The 23,328-nt window shown below is 37.4% G+C and overlaps 2 protein-coding genes across 8 annotated transcripts in view; both read left to right on the forward strand.

Moving 5' to 3' along the window:
* The first annotated feature begins 1,073 nt into the window (after nucleotides 1–1,073).
* On the forward strand, nucleotides 1,074–4,687 carry LOC127445477 (polymeric immunoglobulin receptor-like). 7 transcript variants are annotated; one of them, XR_007897998.1, is made up of 9 exons: nucleotides 1,259–1,397; nucleotides 1,676–1,899; nucleotides 2,072–2,395; nucleotides 2,812–3,024; nucleotides 3,140–3,235; nucleotides 3,391–3,464; nucleotides 3,590–3,650; nucleotides 3,758–3,844; nucleotides 4,546–4,687. XR_007897998.1 is itself a non-coding variant. In XM_051705587.1 (8 exons), exons 1-7 carry the CDS (start codon nucleotides 1,337–1,339, stop codon nucleotides 3,827–3,829), a joined length of 1,326 nt encoding a protein of 441 aa, XP_051561547.1. In that variant the 5' UTR covers nucleotides 1,074–1,336; the 3' UTR covers nucleotides 3,830–3,844; nucleotides 4,549–4,686. The 7 variants fall into 7 exon arrangements, 5 of the variants coding, with proteins under 5 accessions (XP_051561547.1, XP_051561549.1, XP_051561550.1 ...); XR_007897997.1 differs by having other exon boundaries at nucleotides 4,549–4,686; XM_051705587.1 differs by having other exon boundaries at nucleotides 1,074–1,397; nucleotides 1,582–1,899; nucleotides 3,590–3,844; nucleotides 4,549–4,686.
* A 22-nt stretch (nucleotides 4,688–4,709) lies between these two features.
* Nucleotides 4,710–23,328, forward strand: part of LOC127444814 (uncharacterized) — a 40,840-nt gene continuing 22,221 nt past the window's right edge. The window contains exons 1-11 of the mRNA XM_051704355.1: nucleotides 4,710–4,852; nucleotides 5,835–6,105; nucleotides 6,183–6,341; nucleotides 6,528–6,581; nucleotides 7,773–9,561; nucleotides 11,646–11,819; nucleotides 11,891–12,062; nucleotides 12,451–12,623; nucleotides 12,734–12,907; nucleotides 15,940–15,986; nucleotides 16,197–16,737. Of these exons, the coding sequence (XP_051560315.1) occupies nucleotides 5,850–6,105; nucleotides 6,183–6,341; nucleotides 6,528–6,581; nucleotides 7,773–9,561; nucleotides 11,646–11,819; nucleotides 11,891–12,062; nucleotides 12,451–12,623; nucleotides 12,734–12,907; nucleotides 15,940–15,986; nucleotides 16,197–16,737 (3,539 nt within the window). The 5' untranslated portion in view covers nucleotides 4,710–4,852; nucleotides 5,835–5,849. The remainder of the gene's footprint in view (nucleotides 4,853–5,834; nucleotides 6,106–6,182; nucleotides 6,342–6,527; nucleotides 6,582–7,772; nucleotides 9,562–11,645; nucleotides 11,820–11,890; nucleotides 12,063–12,450; nucleotides 12,624–12,733; nucleotides 12,908–15,939; nucleotides 15,987–16,196; nucleotides 16,738–23,328) is intronic.

A 23,328-nucleotide genomic window follows, 5' to 3' on the forward strand; every position in this document is an offset into this window, starting at 1 on the left:
TTAGATTGCCTTTGTTTTATGTTAGATTTTGTTTTCATTTTTGAAACTATTTAGTATGAGATATACACAAAATACAGAAGAAATCAGGATGGAGGCAAATACTTTTTCACAGCACTGTATTTAGAGATTCTGCTGGAAATTAAATGAGGTAAGTCCAAGTATATTTGTGATTAAAAGACATCTATCTCACACCAGCTATTGGTGGAGTTATAGAGCCAGTTAATGGATGGGGATTATTAGGAGGCCATGATTGATAAGGGCCAATGGGGGAAATTTGGCCAAGATACAAGGGTTAGACCCCTAATCTTTTCAAGGAGTGTCCTGGAATTTTTAATGACCACAGAGAGTCATGGCCTTGATTTAACATCTCATCTGAAGGATGGTGCCTTTTTACAGTATCGTGTTCACATCATTGTCCTGGGGTGTTAGGAGCACCCCTGCTCGTTTCACAAACACCTTTTTCAGCAGCAAACTTTATTTTTCCCAGGTCTCCCATCCATATACAGTAGGCAACCAGTATTGCACTACAGGGTGATATTTTTCAGACAGAAACATAAAATCCCATTTAGGATTAATTATCATGTCATATCATACTATAACATTTAATCGCTAGAAATTACCATAATTATCAGAAATCCACTTGTTTCTCTCTCAGTCTATTTTTCCTCAGAAATCCAACAGTACATCTATTGTGCTCCTTATTCCTGCATTTTTTCACTACCTGTTTCCGCCCAAACTTCAGGCGTGCTCTTGCATTTCAGAAGTTAACTGCCAGTCTGACTGAGCTGAGAATCACTCGATAAACTGTCCATTTTATTATATTCATATATGAGAAGCCTCCACATATACAGTAGTTGAACAAACAGGATGTTATTTGGTACCAAGAGGATTTTTGATTATTTGCAGACAAAAAATAAAAATGGAGAGAGACATGATCCAGTAAAACTTGCAAAAAATGAACCCTTAAATGTCTTTCTTGGAGCCCAAGGGTAAGTCACAATAACTATAACAAGAAACTTTCATACAAAAACCGTGCACTTTTTTGTATTTAAGAATCAAATCACTTTAAACTGGATAAGCTACAAAGTAATCTGGGATGTCATGAGGGTGAGTAAATGAAAAGAGAATTTTCATTTTTGGGTGAACTATCATCACTTTAAGAGGTCAATGCTTTGTGTTATATCTGTTGCTTCACCAGCAGAGAGAGCACTCTTTGTAACAATCATTGCAAAAAGTAAAAAAAGGGTGAGAGAAAGGAAGTGCATTTGTGTCTGTCAGTCAAAAAGAGAGCGTGAAAGAAAGAGAAGTACAAAGGGATGGCAAAATACAAGCTCAAATGGAGGCAGATGTGTGGAAGACATCAATTCAGTATTTTCTTCTATTCATCTACATCTCAAGTAAGTATCTACCTTAATCAGCTTTGTTTGACAGAGTTTGAGCATCTTATCTGAAGAGGAAAACTACAAATGTTCTGAATTGTCACATTCTTGCATTCAGTCTACCTATTTACATTTAAAATTAGTTACAAATTCATTGCTTGCATCGTTTCTGTCCATCTAAATGTGTTCTGTGCTGATGCAGGTGTCACAACATACACTTCATATCAGGGAGGAAGTGTTGATATCAGATGCCCCTATAAGCCAAAATATTTAAGTAACATAAAGTACCTCTGCAGAGGAAAATGCTCCACTCTGCGTATTGTTTCAGAAAAGGATATACCCATTACATCTGGAATGTCTGCTAGAGATCAGAGATTCTCTTTGAATGTCGACACCACAGCCAAAATCTTCACTGTCACTATAACAGATCTGAAACCAAACGATGAAGGACAGTACTTGTGTGCTATAGAGAGACCTCTATCTGATGTCTACACTGAGATTCGAGTAAATATCAGAAAAAGTAAGATAACAGCAAGCATTGTCTTCGTTTCATCATCCATATGAACACAGGTTCAACAGAGAGTTGTGGAGTGTGAAAATGATTTAAATGTGATCAAGATCAATTCTTCAATTTCATGCCATTTCTTTTTTCCTGGTTCTGAACCAAATATTTTCCACGTGTTCTGATTTAGTGGTCCAAGTGTCTGGTATAAAAGGAAAGGAGCTGTCCATCACATGTCATTACAAACATGATGCCACAGATAATGACAAATTCTTCTGTAAAGGAAAAGACCCATCCTTATGTGAGACATCTGGGATCAAAGTTTCATCTGAGAAACACAAACATGGCAGATTTTCTCTGAGTGATGATATATCTGCAAGAGATTTTATTGTGACCATCACTGATCTGAGAGAAGAGGATTCTGGGATATACTGGTGTGGATATGTGGTAAAGACAATATTTAAACAAACGCATAACGAGTGGATTTCAGCAATTGATCTAAAGATTTCTGAAGGTAAGAAGTTTGTTGCAAATTCTGTTAACTAAAAGATTTGTTCTTTGTATTCAATCAGAAGACTTGAAAACAGATCCCTGATTAATACACAGGCTTTTGTATTTCCGCCCCACCCCTGACATCAATGAAGCGTTGTTAACAGCTGTGTCAGGGGAAGTACACGAGTGAAGACTTTCTATTTCTGTTCCTAAAAGAGAGAACTTCTCATTTGCAACTTAGACTTGTAACCTGCCATCACAATAATAAGTCTGCAGCATGAAAAGTACTGAACTTTATGCTTAACACAGATGAGCATTGCTTTGTGTCTTAGATTATTCACATCAGATGAGTGCAGCATCTGAAATAAATACATCAACTACAGATTATGCAGAACTTAATATCATGCACATTAAATCAAATGAACATTTCTGTTTCAGTCACACCAGGTACATCAACCACATCAAAGAGGACGTCACCTCAAATAACCACAACAGCTTCCTTTTACATCACTAAACCAGCATCAGCAGATCCTGCATCAAACAGACCTGTCACAACTGCATCATCATTATCAACTTCATCTTCATCATTATTACTTCTCCCATCATCATCTTCCTCTTCTACTGATTCATTCTCACCCAAACCACAATCAGGTGAGTTGTGTTCTGTTGCTTACAAAATCATGCAAGTTTCTGTTTGTACGTTGAGATTTCTTAGCTTTACTCCATAACTGGCCATTTAGGATGATTTTGGTGTCTGTTTTTCAAGGTTTTACAAGTATCATTATGCTGCTGGTTATGGTCATGCTGTTGGTGTTTGGATTCTTAGTGATTGTTTACATCAGACGGAAACAAAAGAAAAAAGGTAACGCTTTCATACACATTTTACATGGTATAGAATCTTTCAGAACTCATAACAGTTATAGTATGTTGTCAAATTGGACTTGCGCCGCGGTCATGCAGCTGCATTTCTCTCATTACACGCACAAACACACTTAAAAATGAATTGTCACACAACAGAACTGCAGTTCAGAGGAGCTGTTTGTTGCTCAATGGAGAATCTGCCCGATGGAGAGATTGGAAAAACTAAAGAAGTGAGAAAAGGAGTTTACTGTTTGACTGGGAAAAAATAAGGTCTAATATTATCCAAAAATACAAATTTTACTGGTTTTGATTGTGTCTCTTTTCCAGTTCATCTTTTTTTCTTCTCTCACATCAGGGCACTCATCCCATCTATGATTATGAAGAGATCCTTCTGACAAATGATCATTCTGATTACAGTTTGTTTCATCCTGTATTTGGTGAAGATGATGCCTCTGTTTATGCTGTAGCACAATTACCCAGCATCACCTCTGATAGTGTCACTTATTCCACCATCAAATTACAGAATACAGCTCATTCAGACAGAACCTCTCCTGATGGGCAGACAACATGTGACTATGCAACTGTTAATCCATGAAAGACTCATCCATGGGTACACTGCAAAAATAATTTTCTTACATGAGCATTTATGGCCCATCTATCCCTTTATAATCAATTTACTCTGTGAGGTGCTGTAAAAATATGTGACCTTGATATTATTTTGGTTCAAACAGGAGCTGGAACATATACCGCAAGAAATATGAATGTTTGGTTTGATTGTCTTTTATTTATTTCATGTTCATGCATCCTGTAGTGTTAAAAAAATAAATCAACATTAAAATAAATAAATAAAGCAATTAATTTGTACACTCAGTGCACATAACATACATAGTGGATATTTAAGTTAGTGGACAAAGTAAATGTTTTGATGCATTAAAAAAAAGATAAAATTAATATAGCAAAAGTTGGTAAATGATGTAATGCATTTGCTGAATGACATAGTGGACCTAAGGGTTTGCTTGTTTAGACAGCAGCTGTTTTCAGATTGAGCCTGAAGTGGGTTTTACTTACAGTAATGCTGTAGTCGGGGTGCATTAAGTGATCTAGCGGGTTTTAATATCTTATCCATGCTTTTTGGATGTGGTTCATGATCTACAATCCCTAAAGGTGGCATGAAATATCAATTACATTGCATGAAAAATAAGGAGAGGATTATTTAATATAATAGTTATCATTTTATATTGAATATGCATTTAATGTTGTCCAAACACATACAGCAGAATCATTTAATCGGTGCCATTTGTTTTTGACCAGCAGACGGTGACATGAGAGGAGACTATCAGCGCCCCATCAGGTTCAGAACGCGATTCTTCGTTTGACAGCTCAGAGAGGCTGGAAGTGGTGATGACGTAATGCTGCTGTGTCAAAGTGAAAGCAATTCACTCATATCTGAGAGAAGGTGTCACGCGTGTGTGTGTGTTTTTTGTTGTTTTTTTTTTTTTTTATTGTTTGTTTTGTTTGTTTGTTTTTTCTCCATTATTTATTCCCGAATTTTTGCCTTACTTTCAGCCCACAGGGACTGTGAAAGCCGCTCGTCTACGTTATGTAGCTTTTTTTCTTGGTGAGTATCTTTTTACAAATAATATTTGGTCCTCTAGCCTCAAGACTCATATTTCCGCGAATCAACATGACTTTTTAAACTGATACTTTAGTCTTCATACATAAAGCCATGTTTGTAAAGCCCTGTACATCTGGTACATTAGTCACTACATACAATTAATGGGAAATATACAAACAACACACAATTTGACTCGTTACATTTACATTTATTCATTTAGCCGATGCTTTTATCCAAAGCGACTTACAAAATGAGGAACTCAGAGACAGTTACATGAAAAGTGCTGCATTACAAGAAGTTTTAATTGCAATAGAAAAGTACTAGCCAACTGGCCAAAACTATAGGTTAGTGTGCAACAAGTTTATATATATATATATTCAGGGTTCAGTACAAGTTAAGCTCAATCGACAGAAGTTGAGGTATAACTTTCATTACCTAAAAAATTATTTCGACTCGTTCCTCCTTTTCTTTGAAAAAAGTTACTATGGAAGTGAATTGGGGCCAATTGTTGGATGGTTTAAAAATGCAGAAAAGTGAAGCTTATCATTTTATAAAAGCACTTACATTAATTCTTCTGTTAAAACACATGCTTTATTTGAGATGTAAAGTTGTTTAAATCATTTCTACTGTCGTTTTAGGTTTTACAGCATTGTGTCATCACAAAAGTCTTTTTAGGCGATTTTATCACACTAAAATCATATTGTTTACGGATTAAGATCTAAAGATCTAAAATAAGACTTTTTATATATGTGTTTGTACAGACCAATATACTGTAAATATAGCTACTTTATCTGTATACAGGCTTCAAACATTTGACTTGAATAGAGATTATGTGCTCCTAACACACACACAAAAAAGTGGATGACAGAAATAAAAGAACCTTGATCAGAGCAACTTAAATAATGTGTATGTAATGGAATTTTTGGATAGTTTGTTATTTAGATGTTAATACCAATAATGTCTCTGCTCTGAACTTATGCTTAAGACCCGGATAGACAAGATGGCATCAGTTCCAGAGCAGCTTCTGGAAACACTGGATGAGCTGGAAGAAAACAAACTGAAAAGGTTTAAATGGCATTTAAAACAAGAAGGGTCCATTTCAGCTGGTGAATTGGAAAATGCAGATGCCATTGACACAGTGGATCTGATGGTGGAGTGTTATGAACCAGAAGAAGCTATGAAGATCACATTGAACATCCTGAAGAAGATGAAACAAAACCAGCTGGCTGAAGAGTTAAAAAACAAGTACAAGGAAGGTAATAAAAGAAAGAATATCACTAATGCTGAAGCTGTAATAAAAGGCAATGTATGAATCTCTCTGTCTCTATTCCAGTGCAAAATACTCCAGTTCAGATCAGTAGTCCCTCTCAGACGGGACTCAGTGTTGATCTGAATGCTGAAACGGGTTCAACTGTAAATGCTCCTGTAATCAATGGAAACATTATCTCAGGCCCAGTTACCATCAACTTCACCTCAAATACTGGTGCTATCGGTATGATCACAACACAATAACACTGTTAACATAATGCCAACATCATGTACCAGCACATAGATGATAAAGTTTGAACAAACATGAGGCGTAACTAGTTTGTTGCATTACTTGTCATATACATCGATCTTAATAAATTAATGAGTATTTTCTCTGGCTTTCTTTTTGACAATTGCTGCTCTCTCAAAGGGCTGCAAACACTCACAGAGAGACAGATAACTGGGAAACATGCAGGAAAACAAGGTACAAACAACTTCTGTAAATACTTGTTATAAATGCATTTGACTTCCATTTTAGATCAATTTCTTAATCTGTTTTAAGTTTTGATTAAAAAAAAAAAAAAAAAAAATCCCCATTATGTTGAAACCATTTTGATGAAGAAACTTCGAAACTTCTGAGGAAGCTACTGTTTGCGTTCCACAAACTAAAATCAAGCTGCTCTTTTGAAAAAGTACTCAGCTACACTACAAACGGTTATAACAAAATGTTGCTAACTACAGAGAAGCTATTTAAAGAAGTACAATTTTTGTTTAAATATTTGTATACAGTGTATAAAATTATCAGATAATATTATTGAATTCTGCAATCAGAGTTCTAATTTCAATTATATCACCTGAAAGTTGTATAATTAGGGTTATATATTCAGGTCATGCATTTATTTAATTAATTAGGACATTCCCTTTAAAATTGTGATTAAAATTAACCATGGTATTACAACAGTAACCATGGTTTAAACATGAAAGTTGTAGTTAAACCAAAACCACAAAATTGACCATGGTTACTACAATATTATTGTAGTAAAACAATGGTTAATTTCACAAGGGTTACACAAATAGGGTAACACCACTAAATTGAACATAAATATATACTTTACATACACTAATAAAACTAGAAAACACCATATTTTAACTGAATTGAAATAAAAAAATAACTAAATATTTTGTGCCAAACAAAAAGCCAAAGTGAATCAGTGAATAATTTTTGTAAACTATTCATTTACAGTATATGAGCCATCCGAAAGAATTGACTCACTAAAAAGAATCGGAGTCCCCAAGACTAAATAAGCAAATATTTCATTTTAAATGGTTCATAACTGTCCGAAAGAATTGATTCACTTAAATGATTTGGTTTTCCCTGTGCTACATGGGAAAGAGAGGATGGTTTAGGTGAGTGTTTTTAATTACTCCCTCGGCTCCATTGCTGCATTCACAATATAATGTGACAAATGTGTTTTATGACACTACAGTGCTACTTCAAAATTTAGCTTGTTACTGAAAAGGCTACGCTATTGTGAAAATAGCTGAAATCACTACTGAAAAATTTTGTTAGGTTAATAATGTCACTATTTTCATTTAGTTGCTCCTTAATACTGGTTGAAACAATGTCGTTGAACAACATAAAATTAAATCCTTGTGTTCTTGTTTTGTTTCACAGAATATGATGTTTTGCAAAAAATCATGACAAATCACAAAGACTACATGAAGGAGAAAACTGAACGTGTTTTTGAAGGCAAAAAAGAAAATAAAACACATTTCAAGAAAGTTTACACTGAACTCTTTATCACTGAAGGTGATTTTACAGATGTCAATCATGAACACGAGATTCTGAAGATCGACAGAGCTTTCAAAACCTCAAACTCTGAGGACACGCCAATCAACTGCAATGACATATTTAGCTTATTGAGGCAAAGGGCGGAGGGTAACATTGTGCTGACCAAGGGAATCGCTGGCATTGGAAAAACCTTCTCTGTGCACAAGTTCATTATGGATTGGGCTGAAGGAAAAGCAAATCAGCATATAGACTGCATGTTCCTGCTTCCATTTCGTGATATTAACTTGATTAAAGATAAGGAGTTCAGTCTCCATGAGTTTCTACAAGAATTTTATCCTCAACTGGAAGAGCTCAAGGATACAAAGTGGTCTGAAAGTTGTAAGCTTGCATTTATTTTTGATGGACTCGATGAAAGTCGTCTTCCATTGAATTTCAATTGCAAATCACTGCACTGTGTAAATTCACGGTCATCTGTTGATGCTTTGTTTACAAGTTTAGTCAAAGGGAAACTTCTTCCATCATCTCTCATCTGGATAACCTCCCGACCCGCAGCAGCCAATCAGATCCCTCCTGAGTATGTGGGTTTGTTCACAGAGGTGCGAGGATTCACTGACAAACAGAAGGAGGAATTCTTCAGAAACAGAATCAAAGATGAGACTCAGGCCTCCAAAATCATCTCACACATCAAGACATATCGTAGTCTCTACATCATGTGTCACATTCCTGTTTTTTGTTGGATATCAGCTACTGTTCTTCACAAAATTCTCATCCAGAACAATGGGGAGGACATTCCTTCAACACTTACTGAAATGTACATACACTTCCTGCTAATACAGATGAACATGAAGAACCAAAAGTATGATGAAAAAAACGAAAGAGAACGCTCAAAGCTTTTGGGTTCAAACAAAGAAATTATCTCAAAGTTGGCTAAACTGGCATTCGAACAGCTGAGGAAGGAAAATATAATGTTCTATGAGGAGGATTTGAAAGCATGTGGCATTGACTTAATTGATGAGTCAGAGTCTACGGGATTATGCACAGAGATCTTTAAGAAAGACTCTGTGCTTCATGAGATGAAGGTTTATTACTTCATACATCTGACTGTCCAAGAGTTCCTTGCTGCTCTGCACGTGTTCCTCTGCTACGTGAACAAGAACATGGAAGAGCTCGATTTTTTCCTGGAGAATTCACGTCCTGAGAAAGACCTGCTGTACGTGTTGCTGAGGGAAGCAATTGACAAAGCCAAGGCAAGCAAGAGGGGGCATTACGATCTCTTTATTCGGTTCTTGCTGGGCATTTCTCTCGAGTCTAATCAAAAACTCCTCACAGGCTTGTTGACACACACGGAGGACAGTAAAACAAGCATCAATAAAACGATCGATTACATCAAGCATTTGCAAAACAACGATAAGTGCCCTGACAAATCCATCAGCCATTTTTTCTGCATCCTCGAGCTGCAGGATAGATCCCTGTACCAGCAAATCAGGAAATATCTGAGTTCAAATGTCATAGACAATTGTCGAAAGATCTCTACCTCAAACTGCTCAGCGCTGGTCTATGTGCTCTTGATGTCAGAGGAGGTGCTGGATGAGTTCAACCCAAAAAAGATCAGCCAAACATATGCAGGATGTAGGAGACTGGTCCCAGTAATGAGATGTTGCAAAAAAGCTCTGTGAGTATCTTTTTATGAAGACAAAGAAAATACCTTATTTTTTCTCTTCTGCTTATTTGTGTGAAATTTAAATGTTCTTGTTAGTATATTTTATAAATGAAATATGTGGTTTAACTTTAATTTGAGGGCATTACATGAAATGTATGGTTTCTTGATATATTTCAAATTTTATCTTTATTAGGTTTTGTGTTAGTGTTGTGTTTTTTATCTGTCAAAAATAATGAAAAAAAAATTATTAGACAAAAAATAAAACACAAAAACTTGGTGTCTTACACAAAAGGCCCAGTCTAAGCCAAACAGAAATGAGAAATGAAATTACCCACAAGGTACCAGCACAGGACAGAGCACAAGAGGGGAAATAAATAAGGAAGCAAATAAGGAGGCAAACAAGGGAAGGCAGGTGTAACTGATAAACCGATAGACTTAATTGACATGAGTTCACATAACAATAAAAAACCAACAAAGCCACGTACACTCATACAACAAAAGAGACGCACTTGAGTGACAGGACTCAGTCACAGAACCAACGAGGTGGAATGTGGGAGTTGGGTGTAGCAGCCAGAAGAGCAGTTTCAGAAAAGGGGCAGGGTCAAGCAGACAAGGAGGTGGCTCCAGGAATGTGTCGGGGACCAGCGGCTCCACGAACTTGGAGGTTTCCGGCAGACATGGAGGGGGGTTCCAGGAAAGGGGCGGGTCTGGCGGCTGGATAAGAGGCTCTAGGAAGGTGGTGGGATCCGGTGGCGGGATCCGGTGGCTGGGTAAGAGGCTCCAGGAAGGTGGCGGGATCCAGTGGCTGGGTAGGAGGCTCTGAGTAAGAGGGAAAAACTGGGCCAGGCTCTGCGACCCCTGGCACAGGGCCTGACTCTGTGGCCACTGGCGAAGGTTCAGACTGGGCGGCCACTGGACAACCGGTCTCTTCCTCCTCAAGCTCCTCTTGTGGGTGAAAGAAATAACAGCAGTGGCTTTGCTGCCTCCTGGATGTCAACGGCAGGCTCAGCATTACCAGTAAAGCTGCAGCTGACTCAACAGTATCTGGAGATGATTTGGCAAAGGAATTAAGTCAGTGCATACCCTCTCCTCCTCTTCCTCTATTCATCTGCCGGTTGGCTGCCAGAAACAGGACCCCCAGGGACCTCAGGTACTTCGGGAATGTAGACAGTAAAGATGGGACCCTCTTTCCATCTTCTCAACAACATCTCCATCTCCCAGAGGCGACAGATTTGATCTACAAGACCAAACTTGGGATCTATGCTCTGGGGAATCGGCTCCTGCTGAGTGGGAGCTGGGCGAAGTTGTCGACCCATCATGGAGGCATGGACTGTCTGCTAATTCTGGATGGCTGGTTCATTCTATCATGACCTGTGGAAAGAACCCAGATGGAGACAGTCATATAAACCAAAAACTCTTTATTAGGGAAGAAATTCAAACACAAAAACTGGGGGTTTACACAAAAGCCCTTAGCCAAACACGACAGACAAATAAAATTACCCTTAAATGGTAAAAACTGAGAAAAGAAAGCAAACTAGTACCAACAGACAGAGCACAAGAGGGGAAATAAATAGGGAAGCAAATAAGGAGGGTAACAAGGGCAGGCAGGTGTAACTTATAAACTGATAACGAGGGGGCGGGGTTTCACACAAGACTGAATTAACATGAGTGCACTTCGCAATGAAAAACCAACTAAGCCATGTGCACTGATACAACAAGAGAGGCCCACATGAGGATCCAGCCACAAAAACTATAAACAAAATCAACAAAAGTGGCAGGATCCTGACACATTGTGCTTCAGAATCAAAGGAAAAGCATATAATGTTTAACTGAAAAGAGAGGTGCCATATTTTATGCATCTTGATATCATTATCAACCAAAAATTACAAGATTATTATGATATATAGGTTTTTGGTTATATTGCCCAACTCTATGTAATACTTTAATTATTACATGGTTTCTTGAAAAGTTTTTGTCTCTGTTTTAGCTTTATTGTAATAACTCATTTAATGAAACTTTTTGAGTAATGAATCTATGCTAATAACTCCTCATGACTGTGAATAAAAATTTTGGCTAAAATCTTGCCATCTTGACAGGTTTTCAGACTGTGGACTGACAGAAACATGCTGTGAAACAGTGGCTTCAGCTCTTCAGTTAGAGGACTGCCCCCTGAGAGAGCTGGACCTGAGTGACAATTACAGTATTGAAGCTGGAGTGAAACTGCTTTGTGCTGGACTGAAGAGTCCTCACTGTAAACTAGAGACACTAAGGTTGGCACTGTTTGTATTTCTCTGAAAACATTTTGAAAGAGCAGTTCTTAACATAATGCCGAAAATTTCAGGTTGGCTCGATGCCATTTTAGCCTGGACAGCTGCATGGAGCTAATGTCTTCGCTCAAGAGGATCTCATGTCATTTCAGTGAGCTTGACTTCAGCAGCAATGATCTGCACGACTCTGGACTCCAACAGCTCTTACATGGAATGGACAGCAAAGAGGGAAAGCTTAAAATTCTTAGGAAAGTATTAACAATGAAACCTGTCAAGGAAATGTCTTGGTCCTATTTTACTCCAAAATCAAAAGAAACAAATAAAAATATTCTATATTTTGTATAGAAAATTAAGCCAATTTGTAGGTCCGTTAAGATTTTTTACATTGTGACATTATTTTTCATGACAATTACACAAATTTAACCCCCCAATTCTCATTACCACAATGCAAAAAATCTTTTGTGTTTCACTGAAAACAAACCACACTTTTTGAGCAATTTTATGAAAGAACTTTGGTTTTTGATTAAACTATTGAACTATCCCTTAAACTGTCTATAATTTTCTTTAATTAGCTTATTAACAATACTGAAGAAACAGATGATTGGTAAAATATTGTTTTTAAATGTTCTAATGCAGGTTAAGCTGGTGTAACCTCACTGAGAAGAGTTGTGAGGTCCTTTCCTTGATTCTCAGCTCAGATTCCCTCCTGAGAGAGCTCGATCTGAGTAACAATGACCTGCAGGATTCAGGAGTGAAGCTGATCTCTGATGCACTGAAGAGTACAAACTGTAAACTAGAGATACTGGGGTAAGACTTCAGGAAGTCATTCTAGCATAAGGGAAAGTCTATTTTTGATTTGTTTTATGTCTTATGTTTGGTGTTCAGATATAATATTGTCTTTTTTAATCCCTCTGAAGATTATCTGGTTGTATGGTGACAGAAGTTGGCTGTTGTTATCTGGCTTCAGCTCTGAGTTCAAACCCTTCACGCCTGAAAGAGCTGGATCTGAGCTACAATCATCCAGGTGAATCAGGAGTCAGTCTGCTCTCTGAGAGACTCAATGATCCAAACTGCAAACTGGATAAACTCAAGTAAGTAGTGGGTCAATAGCTGGATTCCCCTCCACATACTGTATTTTTATGTGAATTTTGGAATATCACACAAAGACGAAGACGTGCATAAACTACGACTGAAACACATTTACCGAATTTATTCCTATAGAATTTATATAGGAATCAGAGCATTTGTCAGAGCGTTATGTCTGGGTGCTCTAAACCACAATTTCTTCATTCATTAGATTTAATAAAAGAGCCATGGTGGCTTCAACTAGAGGTCTACGCAGGACCCGCTCTCGCGAGGTTCTGTCCCACTCCCACAAAAATGTGTCATATTTTTTCTGCTTCTGCCCGCAACATTCACGTTCTCTCATGCAACCGCCCGCAAAAGCAGGTAGAGGTCCAAATAGATTTTTCAGTCCCACTTCCATAAGATTCTGTCCTGCTCCTGCCCGCTCGGTGTCATAAGTGTAAAGTGGGGTGCCAAGGTTTTTGAATTCTAAGGAAAAAACTCCCCAGGGAGGCAAAGATCAAATCTCTGAGAAAATCAGCCTAGAAACTTTCTCGCAAAGATACCATCTCACACCCAACTAAGCAAGAACTGCCTCATTGTTGTCGTTCTCCATTTGTTCCTCTCTTCCCCATCTCTCTCTCCTCTGCCTTCAAGCTCAGAGTCAGCTAAAACTCAACTAAGATCTGTATGTAACAAAATATCATTATAGTACAAATAATGTAACTAGGTATATTAGGTATCATTTAAAAGGTCTTAGTGCGACTGGTGCTATGGTCTCATCCCCACAACAGTAGAATATCTGGTAACAGAGTTTTATGAATGTAGAGAAATTCTGGCCACAGCATCGGGGTGCGCCTCCCTCCTTGGCCTTTCATCTAAATTACCTCCTGTATGCAGATGAACCCAGTAGTTCCAAACCTAACCACTCCCAGATTCCCTTTGTTTATGTTTTCTCTAGTTTGGGTATTTAAGGAAATGTATCACATTGTTCATTGGAATTTTCTGTAGCTAGAAATCCCAGTCAGGTATCCATCTGTTATTCTTAAGATTCATCTTTGAGCATTACATGTTTTGTATTGATTGTCTCTGAATTGATTAGTTATGTAATTGGTACATATTTACCTGACTAATAAATTGTTAAACTTGATTCTATTCTGACTTATTCTGAAATTATTGGCTTTAGTAGATCACATTCAATTCCTGTTACCGCAAATCTGTGATCAGGGTTAATACATACTAAGACCCAGCATTTGATGGAGCATGGAGCACATCAACTGGGATCTTAAGCTTTCTGATTAACCATTTGGCTTTAGTTAAGTGTAATAGACTGTAAAGGCTAAAGAAAGTACTATCTGGCACAATGTAAGACTGATCAACCAGTCTAGATAGCACTAGTCATGACCCCTGTTTAATGCTAATATTATTCTAGTCAAGGGTAATAGGAAAATATAGAATTAAACAAAAGTACTATTTGGGTAATGGTATGTTGGTCGGCCTTATCCAACTAGTGTTAGTCATTTACCTCTGTTTAGAGATAATATTACATTAATTAAGTGTATACAGATCTATAGAAACTAAGCAAAACTACTAATTAGAAATAGATAAGCTGCGGTAGTACTCATTCTTTTTAGTATTAGTTCATTTACCTCTGGCTAAAGATCAAACTGACAAGTTTGTGACCGTTGGATACATGAACATGGCCGGCATGAGACCATAAGCGACAGGATTGCGAATGAACGAGTGCAATTTAAAAGTATAGAATTAACTAGAACAATCAAGTATCCAAATCTAGAGAATATCTCAATTGATGATCAGTAATAACTGGAATCTCAAACTAAATTCGAGGTCTAATTTAACTGGAGTCAGATTCGGTCTTAACTAAAACTAATTAAGACACCAAAACACAAGTGTGGCAGAAAAGACGAACGTGCAGATACCTTCACCACTTCGCTGGATTCCGCCATTGGGCCAGCGAGGTGCCATTTTTACATAAGCTATTTTTATCCATTTCCCACCCATTAAAAAACTGAAAGAGAAAAAGAAAAAACATGTTTCGATAACATTGTTTGTGTTTATATTTTACAATGTAAAGTGAATTTTTTTTTTTTTAAACTTATACAAATATACTGGCTGTTTTAGTAGTAATGCCTTTCCAGACTTACTAACTAAAACAAACTTATTAACTAAAATATCCCCTAATAACAAAATATCTTCAGTGTCATTCAGCTAAAAAAAAAAATGATCCGCAATAGATGTATAACATCCGCAATTTGTGTATAATAACCACCAATTCTGAGTAACTTGAATACATTTGAGTAACTTTTATTTTAAATATTAGATAGATATTTAAAGTATTTATATTTTGATATATTTAAAAAATGTAAATATTTTGCGGGAGTCTCGCAAGTAATTTCTTTCTCCCACTCCTTGTGCACACATAGGTGTCTTCCTGCTCGCAACCGCACTCAGTAATTAAAACTTGTCCTGTGCTGCATTCTGTTGTGCCAGGTCCAGGCCTCTAGTTTCAACTTAATTTTTCATTTCTATAATGTGTCAATTTCCCCAGAAGTGATGTTTTTGTTCTCTTGAACACATGGGAATGGAACCGCTGCTTTATTCACAAATTGTTCTGCAATATTCCGATTTTCCGCATAAATTAAATCTGGAACTAGGATGGAAACATGACTAATGATGTGATATTCAGTTTTGTCTGGATCTATCAAGTTTAAATGCAAAAATACATGAAGAATTTAATTCATGTAGCCAATGACTTATTTGAAATACACCTCCATTCTAATAAATGTGTTTTCAATTTCTTTTTAACTGTCCAGAGATCAGATCACTTGACCTTTTATATGTTTATATATATATAATATAATTAATACAAAGAACATAGCACATGTTACTGAAACTAGAAAATATCCTTTTCATCATATTGGACATCCTTATTTGTCATTAACCCTACATGTATAACAAAAGCAAGCAAATACTTTTCTGTTACTTGCTTCTAATGACCATTTTGTTCATGTATTGTTTACTTATTTATTTTCTGCAGAACTGATCCTAATGGTCAACACTTCATCAAATCAGGGATAAGAAAGTGTAAGTCTGCATCTATCACTTTTCTCTCTTTTTTTATAGCCATGGTAAAAGGAGCTTTACAATGCCAAAGCATTAGTACCATTATACATACACATTTAAACGCATACATAAAAAGAAAATGTGTAGAATGAAATATAATTAAAAAAATAAATAAAATAAAAGTAAAACAGTGGTTTATTTCCCTAATGTAAATTATGTTCTGTCTCACAGATGCCTGTAATCTTACACTGGATCCAGACACAGCACACAATGAGCTCTTTCTCTCTGATGAAAACAGACGGGTGACACGAGTAACTGAGAAGCAGTCATATCCTGATCATCCAGACAGATTTGAACCCTGTGGCCAGATTCTGTGTCGAGAGTGTCTGACTGGACGCTGTTACTGGGAGGCTGAATGGAGTGGTTCACAGGGGGTGGTGGAAGTAACGTACAAAGGCATACCTCGCAAGAACTATAATCTTGCTATGATGGGGGCCAGTAAACTTGGAAACAATGATGTGTCGTGGAAGCTTACCTGTGGGGAGATTACATATGTTTCTCACGATGAAGTGAACATTAACGTAAAGGCTCCAAGCTCTCGTTCGTCCAGAGTAGGAGTGTATGTGGACTCGGCAGCTGGCACGTTAACATTCTACAGCATTTCTGACACTCACACACTCACACACTTACACACTTTTAACACCACATTCACTGAACCGCTCTATGCTGGATTTAAGGTGGATTGTGGCACTTTGTCCTTGTGTCAGATGGAGTAACCTAAGCCCTCTTCAGAATAACATTAATTCACTCCATAAAATCATGCTCTTAATCAGTCATTTCATCTTGGATTTCAGTAAAAATATCTAAACCTTGTTAAAATCTTTAAAACAAGATATATTTACTTGAGAAGTGAAGTCGCATTTTAAGAAATTAAGACCCCATTGGCAAATTGCTTTTTTAATTATTTTTTTAAAAGAATAAATCTAACAAGATTTAGTGAGGTTAATGCTTAAAAAAAATAAAAATAATAATGTACTTACTAAATGTAAGTAAAATGGGGTAAGATGCTTGTTAATTATACTGTTATAACAGGATATGAGCTGTTTTGTGGTTGCATGTTACTTTTGATATTTGTGTGTATGTGGTTTGTGTGTACTTTTGATATTTGTGTGTATATAACAAAGTATGTCATATGGCAAATTTTGACCAGCTGGGATTTCTTTCTTTTTTTTTCAGTAATTCTGCTTTTTATTGTAAGGCTGGAAGCCTGCGCTGCTATTTTGACAAAATCTCAACAAAAAAGCAGTTAAAGGATGACATGTTTGCTTGTTTTTTTTGTGTGTGTTTTTATTATTTTTTTTTTTAATGTATTTTTCCATTCATCAGACTCCAACAAAGTTGTTCATTTAAAATATTGTGTTGTTTAAGGAAAAAGTATTTTACAGAAATTGATAAGGGGGGCTGCAGCCACGGCCCCGGGGCTAAAGCCCCCATAAGCCCGTGCATTAATATGGCCCTGCATCCCAGATACAGTATATATGAATTTTTTTCTTCTGCAGAAAACAAATTATGATTTTTAGTAGAATATCTCAGCTCTGTAGGTCCATACAATGCAAGTGAATGGTGACCAGAACTAAGGCTAAAGTACACTTTGTTTTTCAACCCATTCTCACTCCCGAGGCATCAAATACTGCTACTTGTGCAAGAGACCAGCGCATCAATAGGTGGACAACAAAAGCACACTTTGGAGTCAGTTTCCCAGGTAGGTATAGCTGCAGGCTGGAGATCTCCAAATGGGGCATGGTTTCTCCTGAAGGGGGTGGGGTTACTTCAAAAGGGGTTTGCACCAACTCCAAAAGGGGTGATACCTCCACAAATGGTTAGGGAAAGGGTTAGGTAAGGGGCTCCCTATATCTTTGCTGGCGATTTGGACCCCCCCCCCCCCCCCCGCGCATTGCTTTCAATGAGAAACGTTTGCCGTCAAAGACTGACGCAGAGAGAATCAGATTTTTATCAATGTGAAATTTTATGTTGGGGTACAGTTTTGTCATTCTGACATGAAATTTTGGGTTATGATTTTCATGATGTTTAAAATCAGCCACGTTTATTCACAATGCTTGGTTAGTGTTTAATCAGCAACATTTAGTTTACAGTGGTTAAAGTGTATTCCTTTATTTTCTGTACAAATTCAGCTCTTCTTAAGTGACATGTTCAGTTCTGGGTGTATTCACGTCTCTTGTCTCGCCAGAACGTCCGCGTGGTCCACGAATGTACAAAAGAAAGAAAACAAGTTAAAATACCTCGCATCTCCTGATAGAAATCCCAAAAGAATAATTGCACAGACGAAACACTCACGTGTTGGTCCGCAATCACTCCGCTAGGGAATATTATCTTATTCCAGCCACCTCGCTCTGCGGCCGGCCTCATCAGTTTATGCATGATCTCCTTCGCCAAGAGCAGTGCACTACAAACGAGAAATGGAGAGAGAGAAAGGCTGAGGCTGCTCCTTCATTGCCTTATTCATGTGCATTCTCCCAGAATAACACAGAGAAAAGACAAGGGGCAAATTTATTCCTTACCTTCCGATGTCAATCTCTCTCAAACAGCGTTCTTAATGTGATGGCTCAAGACGTGCAAGGTAACTCTTTTGCATGTTTTGTTCATCAGAAAATGGCCGCCGAGCTAGGCCTCAGAGCATGTCCGACTAGACTCGCGCTCTCGCTCAAAGGGAGTGTGACAAACATGAGGAAGAACCCGATGTCTACTCACACTCCAACTTCTCAGACACAAAGCCGAAATCCCAAACGGCTCCCGCACATGGAGCTCCAAATTTGGAGGCCATGGAACAGGGATAGGTGGAGATAATGCCTCGTGGTGAGAAATTGCAAGCCTCAAAAAGCGCAGTTGTCTCAGTCGAACCCTTGTAATATTTACAAAAATGGCACTCAAAAGGGAGGATCAAGGATCTTTGCTTCGACATGAGTCGTTGGAACAAACATGGGCTTTGATGAAATCGTGCACTGAAGAACAGAAAATCTGACTTGACGGCTCAAAAGCAAGCGCCTTTATGGAGCTTGTGACGTAGCTCCCTAGGAGTGTGTCGCTAAACGCCACCAGCCAATAAATTGCCGTGATTGTATAAGGGCATCAGACCAAGTGACACTCAGGGCATGTCCCAAATGCAATAATGCAGCTCGAGTCACATGAGAGGGAACCATTTTACCTTCCGCTATAAAAGCATATGTATTATAAACGTGCTCATCCAGTATGAACATGAACAATAAGCGCATTTACATTCACAAACGTGTGGTCAAGTAAACGCGTGGAGTGGTGATGGCGTAGTGGGCTAAAGCACAGAACTGGTAAGCAGAAGGTTGCTGATTTGATCCTCACAGCCACCACCATTGTGTCCTTGAGCAAGGCACTTAAATACAGGTTGTTCTGGGGGGGTGGGATTGTCCCTGTAATAAGTGCACTAAGTCATTTTGAATAAAAGCATCTGCCAAATGTAAATGTAAAATGCATTAAATGGTGTTCCTTCATTGGTGTAAAGTCATAAATGGCTTGAGAAACAACCTATCAACATGGGTAGATTTTTGCCCATTACCCCAATTTCACATTGCATGTAAACACCTTAACCACCGTTCTTACCGGCTCATCCACTGTGCGCACATGTTGTGTGCATGCCTCTTCACAATTTGATGTCAAAAGCAGAGAATAACATGATTATTTCAAATGTCATGTAAATGTGGATTTCTTATTTTTAAATAAGCTGATTTTGGGGGAGTAATCAGCATTGTAACACTGGGTTCTTGGAGTGGAAGCGACGCAGGAGTAGATACTTTCAATCTTTTAATTATAAATGCTGGAGTGGAACAAACGATAAAGTTAAACATCACAAAATAGCAAAACAACGAAACACTTCAACACAATGTAATACTTCAAGGACTAACAATAGAAAACTAGAGGGTATTTATACACAAGTAACTAAATGAGGGAATGGAATACAGGTGAGGATGATGAGGAGCAGATGGAAGTGATGAGGGAAGTGAACTATGGGAGATGTAGTCCAAGGGAAAACTTCAAAATAAGAGTCCTTGAAGCACATGAGGTAGACGGACTGTGACAAGCATATTGGTGTGCATGTAAATGGGCTCACCATTAAAAGAAAAACCTCCTCATCTTGTTTTACAATCAAATAAAACATTTTTTAACAATTTTCACATTCACAGATTATTTTAAGCCCAATTGTTTTTGAATTTATTGACTTTCATAACAATACATTCAGTAACACCTTAAGAAATCTGATTTGATGATCAGTTGCCTAAAAGATTTTAATATTTGCCACCTTATGGCCTTTCAGTGTTGGGAATTGGAGATGAAATGTTGCTGAAATCTTCCCAGATTCATCCTGAGTATCTCTGTATTCAATGTGTTGATTAGGGAACAATCCTTTAGTGTCATGGATAGCTTTGAGTTTTAAGTCGGTTGACCAAAGATTTTTTCTTGAGATATCTTCTCCATACACTTATAGCAGAATAGGACAAAAGTAAACAACTACAGCAATAATAATGCAGCATTTCAAACATTAGGAAGTATAGTGCAAAAGATACTAGGTACAAAAACATGCATTTTACTGCTATGTTATCAAGGTAGCATTCTGATTCAAAATTGTTTGTTAGCATTGCTCGGCTGATACACATAGACCATTTCAAGGACTATTCATAAGTTTAAGGGAGTGACATCTTTGTTCCATGAACATTTCCTACTAGTTGTTAAACTCATTCAAAACAACAGCGGGTGGCACTTCAACGTTAATATTAAATGTGGATCATGTTGTTCGGTGTCTGGATGCTCTCTGGATGCCTGGAATTAAGAAGTGTTTAGATCTTCGAAAAACAACCTCAAATGGACACATTCAGTGAAGCGAGGTGGCTGGATACATGCAGTACCAACAACTGTAGCACACATCTTATCTCTGGTAGATGAACGGAATTTATGTCAAATAATTGTAAGTTTGAGAGGTAGAGTTCTAAAAGTGGCTATCGCTCCCATTATAATAAATGAAGCTGCACAAGTCATTTACTATTACATTTTGTCATTTAGCAGATGTTTTATCTAGAAGAAAGAGACAAGAAAAATATTTTTATTATAAAAAAAAGAATTACTTACCTTGTCTGAAGTCACACAGAGTTTCATTGAACAGCTTCATTGAATATAATAAGAGCAATCCAATATTCATGATCTCTCTGCTGAGGAAATAATTGTGAGCATCTAAACTACGATACAATTTCATCTCTTCTTTCAGGTAGACTTGTTCAGTATCAACAACACATCTGGATAAGTCACTTCAGGTAAACGTTTGCTGTTCTTTGAAAAAATATCTTAACTCAGATCCTTATTTAAATGATTCGGTAATGATACCAGAAATGCTTCACGATCAGTAGAGTTCTACATCCTTTGTTATTGGTTTCATGCTTGAAATGGTCTATAGCTTGCCCTACAAGTATGCAAATTTAAATCAGCCATCTAGCTCATGGGCGCTGAGTTCTGCATCCAGGTGTTTTTAGCCAATCATGTAAGCTGTAAATGCCATGTGACCAATTAATCTGGAACCACAGAAAAACGACATCCTGACAATTCTGATTGGCTGATTGGCACCACAAGCCCTACACTAATAGTGATGTTTCATTCCGGAATAAATCAGTCTTTTTCAACAAATCTTTTTAGTGAATGAATCGTTCTCATTCACTTCCATACACTGACTCATATTTCTCGTTCACTGATGTCTCTCCCTTTCTAAGCCAATGAGCTCTATTTTGAAGTGAGTGACTGCTTTGGTGGCTTCTCATGCCTGTAAAGACTGACTTTAGCATGAGCCAATAGCATAGCAGACTGTGAAGGAGCATAACATTGGTTTGACCGCTGAACAAATATACTCCTCACTAAACTAATTGGTCACCTAGTTTGTGAACGAACTGAATGTACTGGTAAACTTGTTCGTGACCAAATTAAATGAATCAGTCATCTCATTCATGAATGATCTGCTGACCGGCTGAACAAGAGGAGGAGCTGCATGTCATTCGTTCAGTTCGTCAATCTGTTTAAACAAGAACAGTGGCTGGATGAATTATGAATAAAAGTGAGTGATGACCACACATTACAATAACATATGGGGGTTATTGAAACTCATATTTTTTTTAGGCTAGCATTGTTGTCTTTTCTTGTATAGCTTGATAGAGTGTCCTGCTCGGCATCAATGTGATAGATATGCTTTGTTGTCATTTGTGGGGAAACACTTATGATGATTAAAATTTCTGCAGTGCTGAAGTCTCTTAGTAGAGTTGTGGACACACTAATTTTAATAAAGGATAATTACACTTGTTCCGGTCATGAATGACTTTGTGCTTTTGATTCAGTGCTATCTGCTCATTCAAAAAATTTAAGACAGTCAATTGGCACCATCTACTGCCACAAATGTGTAATTTGCAGAAATAGTCAATGAACAAATCAATGAACAAATCTTTTTGGTGAACAGATTCAAAAGACTCTAATCAATGAAATGAATCAAAATCACCACCACTACTAGTGACTATCCTAAACCGTCACAAGTCTATTTCCCACTAGGGTTGCTAACCGTACCGTATAATAAGGAATCGTCCCGTATTTTTCCCTCTCACACTGAAACAGCTAAGAACTGTAAAATGATTCATTGTACTTGAATGTGCTTCATATACAAATCTTAAAAATCTCAGGTTAGACAAACCAATCACAAAAGATGGATGTGAAATGGAGCTGTGAGCTGTGTGTGTGTGTTTGTGTGTGTGTACTTTGTCATTGGGTGTTGCTTCGTTACCTGAAGGGGGAGGGTCAAGGTGAGGAACCACTACTATTTGACTAGATGTCATCATGGCAACTGATACTTAACCTTGTAAACGAAGACAACTGCAAAAATATAAAAACTAATGGGAGACGGAGAACCCATGGCTTAGCAAAGTCCAGGAAAACGATTATATGGCAAACTATTAACTTTGCAAAATACTTGATTTTTCTGTCAGCCATGGCGGAGACTGCAATCAAAGTTTAGATTTTTATTTTTTAGATTTTGTTTGCACTGTAATCTATTTGCACTCTAATCTGATGCACTTTTGTTTGTACTGTTCATATGAATTTGTTAAATATAAAGACAATCAGTTATTTTCAATCAGTTGCAGTGCTTATCAAAGAGACAAAGAGAAGTTAAGATTATCAACACCTGTGCTTTTCACTGGTGCACATTCTCTGAATTTGTTCCTGTTCATTTTGTACTAAAAATAAAATCACCTAAAAGGAATGCAAGTCTGTTCCTCATTATTTGTGTACA

Source organism: Myxocyprinus asiaticus, chromosome 8 (genome assembly GCF_019703515.2).
Source record: "Myxocyprinus asiaticus isolate MX2 ecotype Aquarium Trade chromosome 8, UBuf_Myxa_2, whole genome shotgun sequence".
Classification (NCBI taxonomy): Eukaryota; Metazoa; Chordata; class Actinopteri; order Cypriniformes; family Catostomidae; genus Myxocyprinus; species Myxocyprinus asiaticus.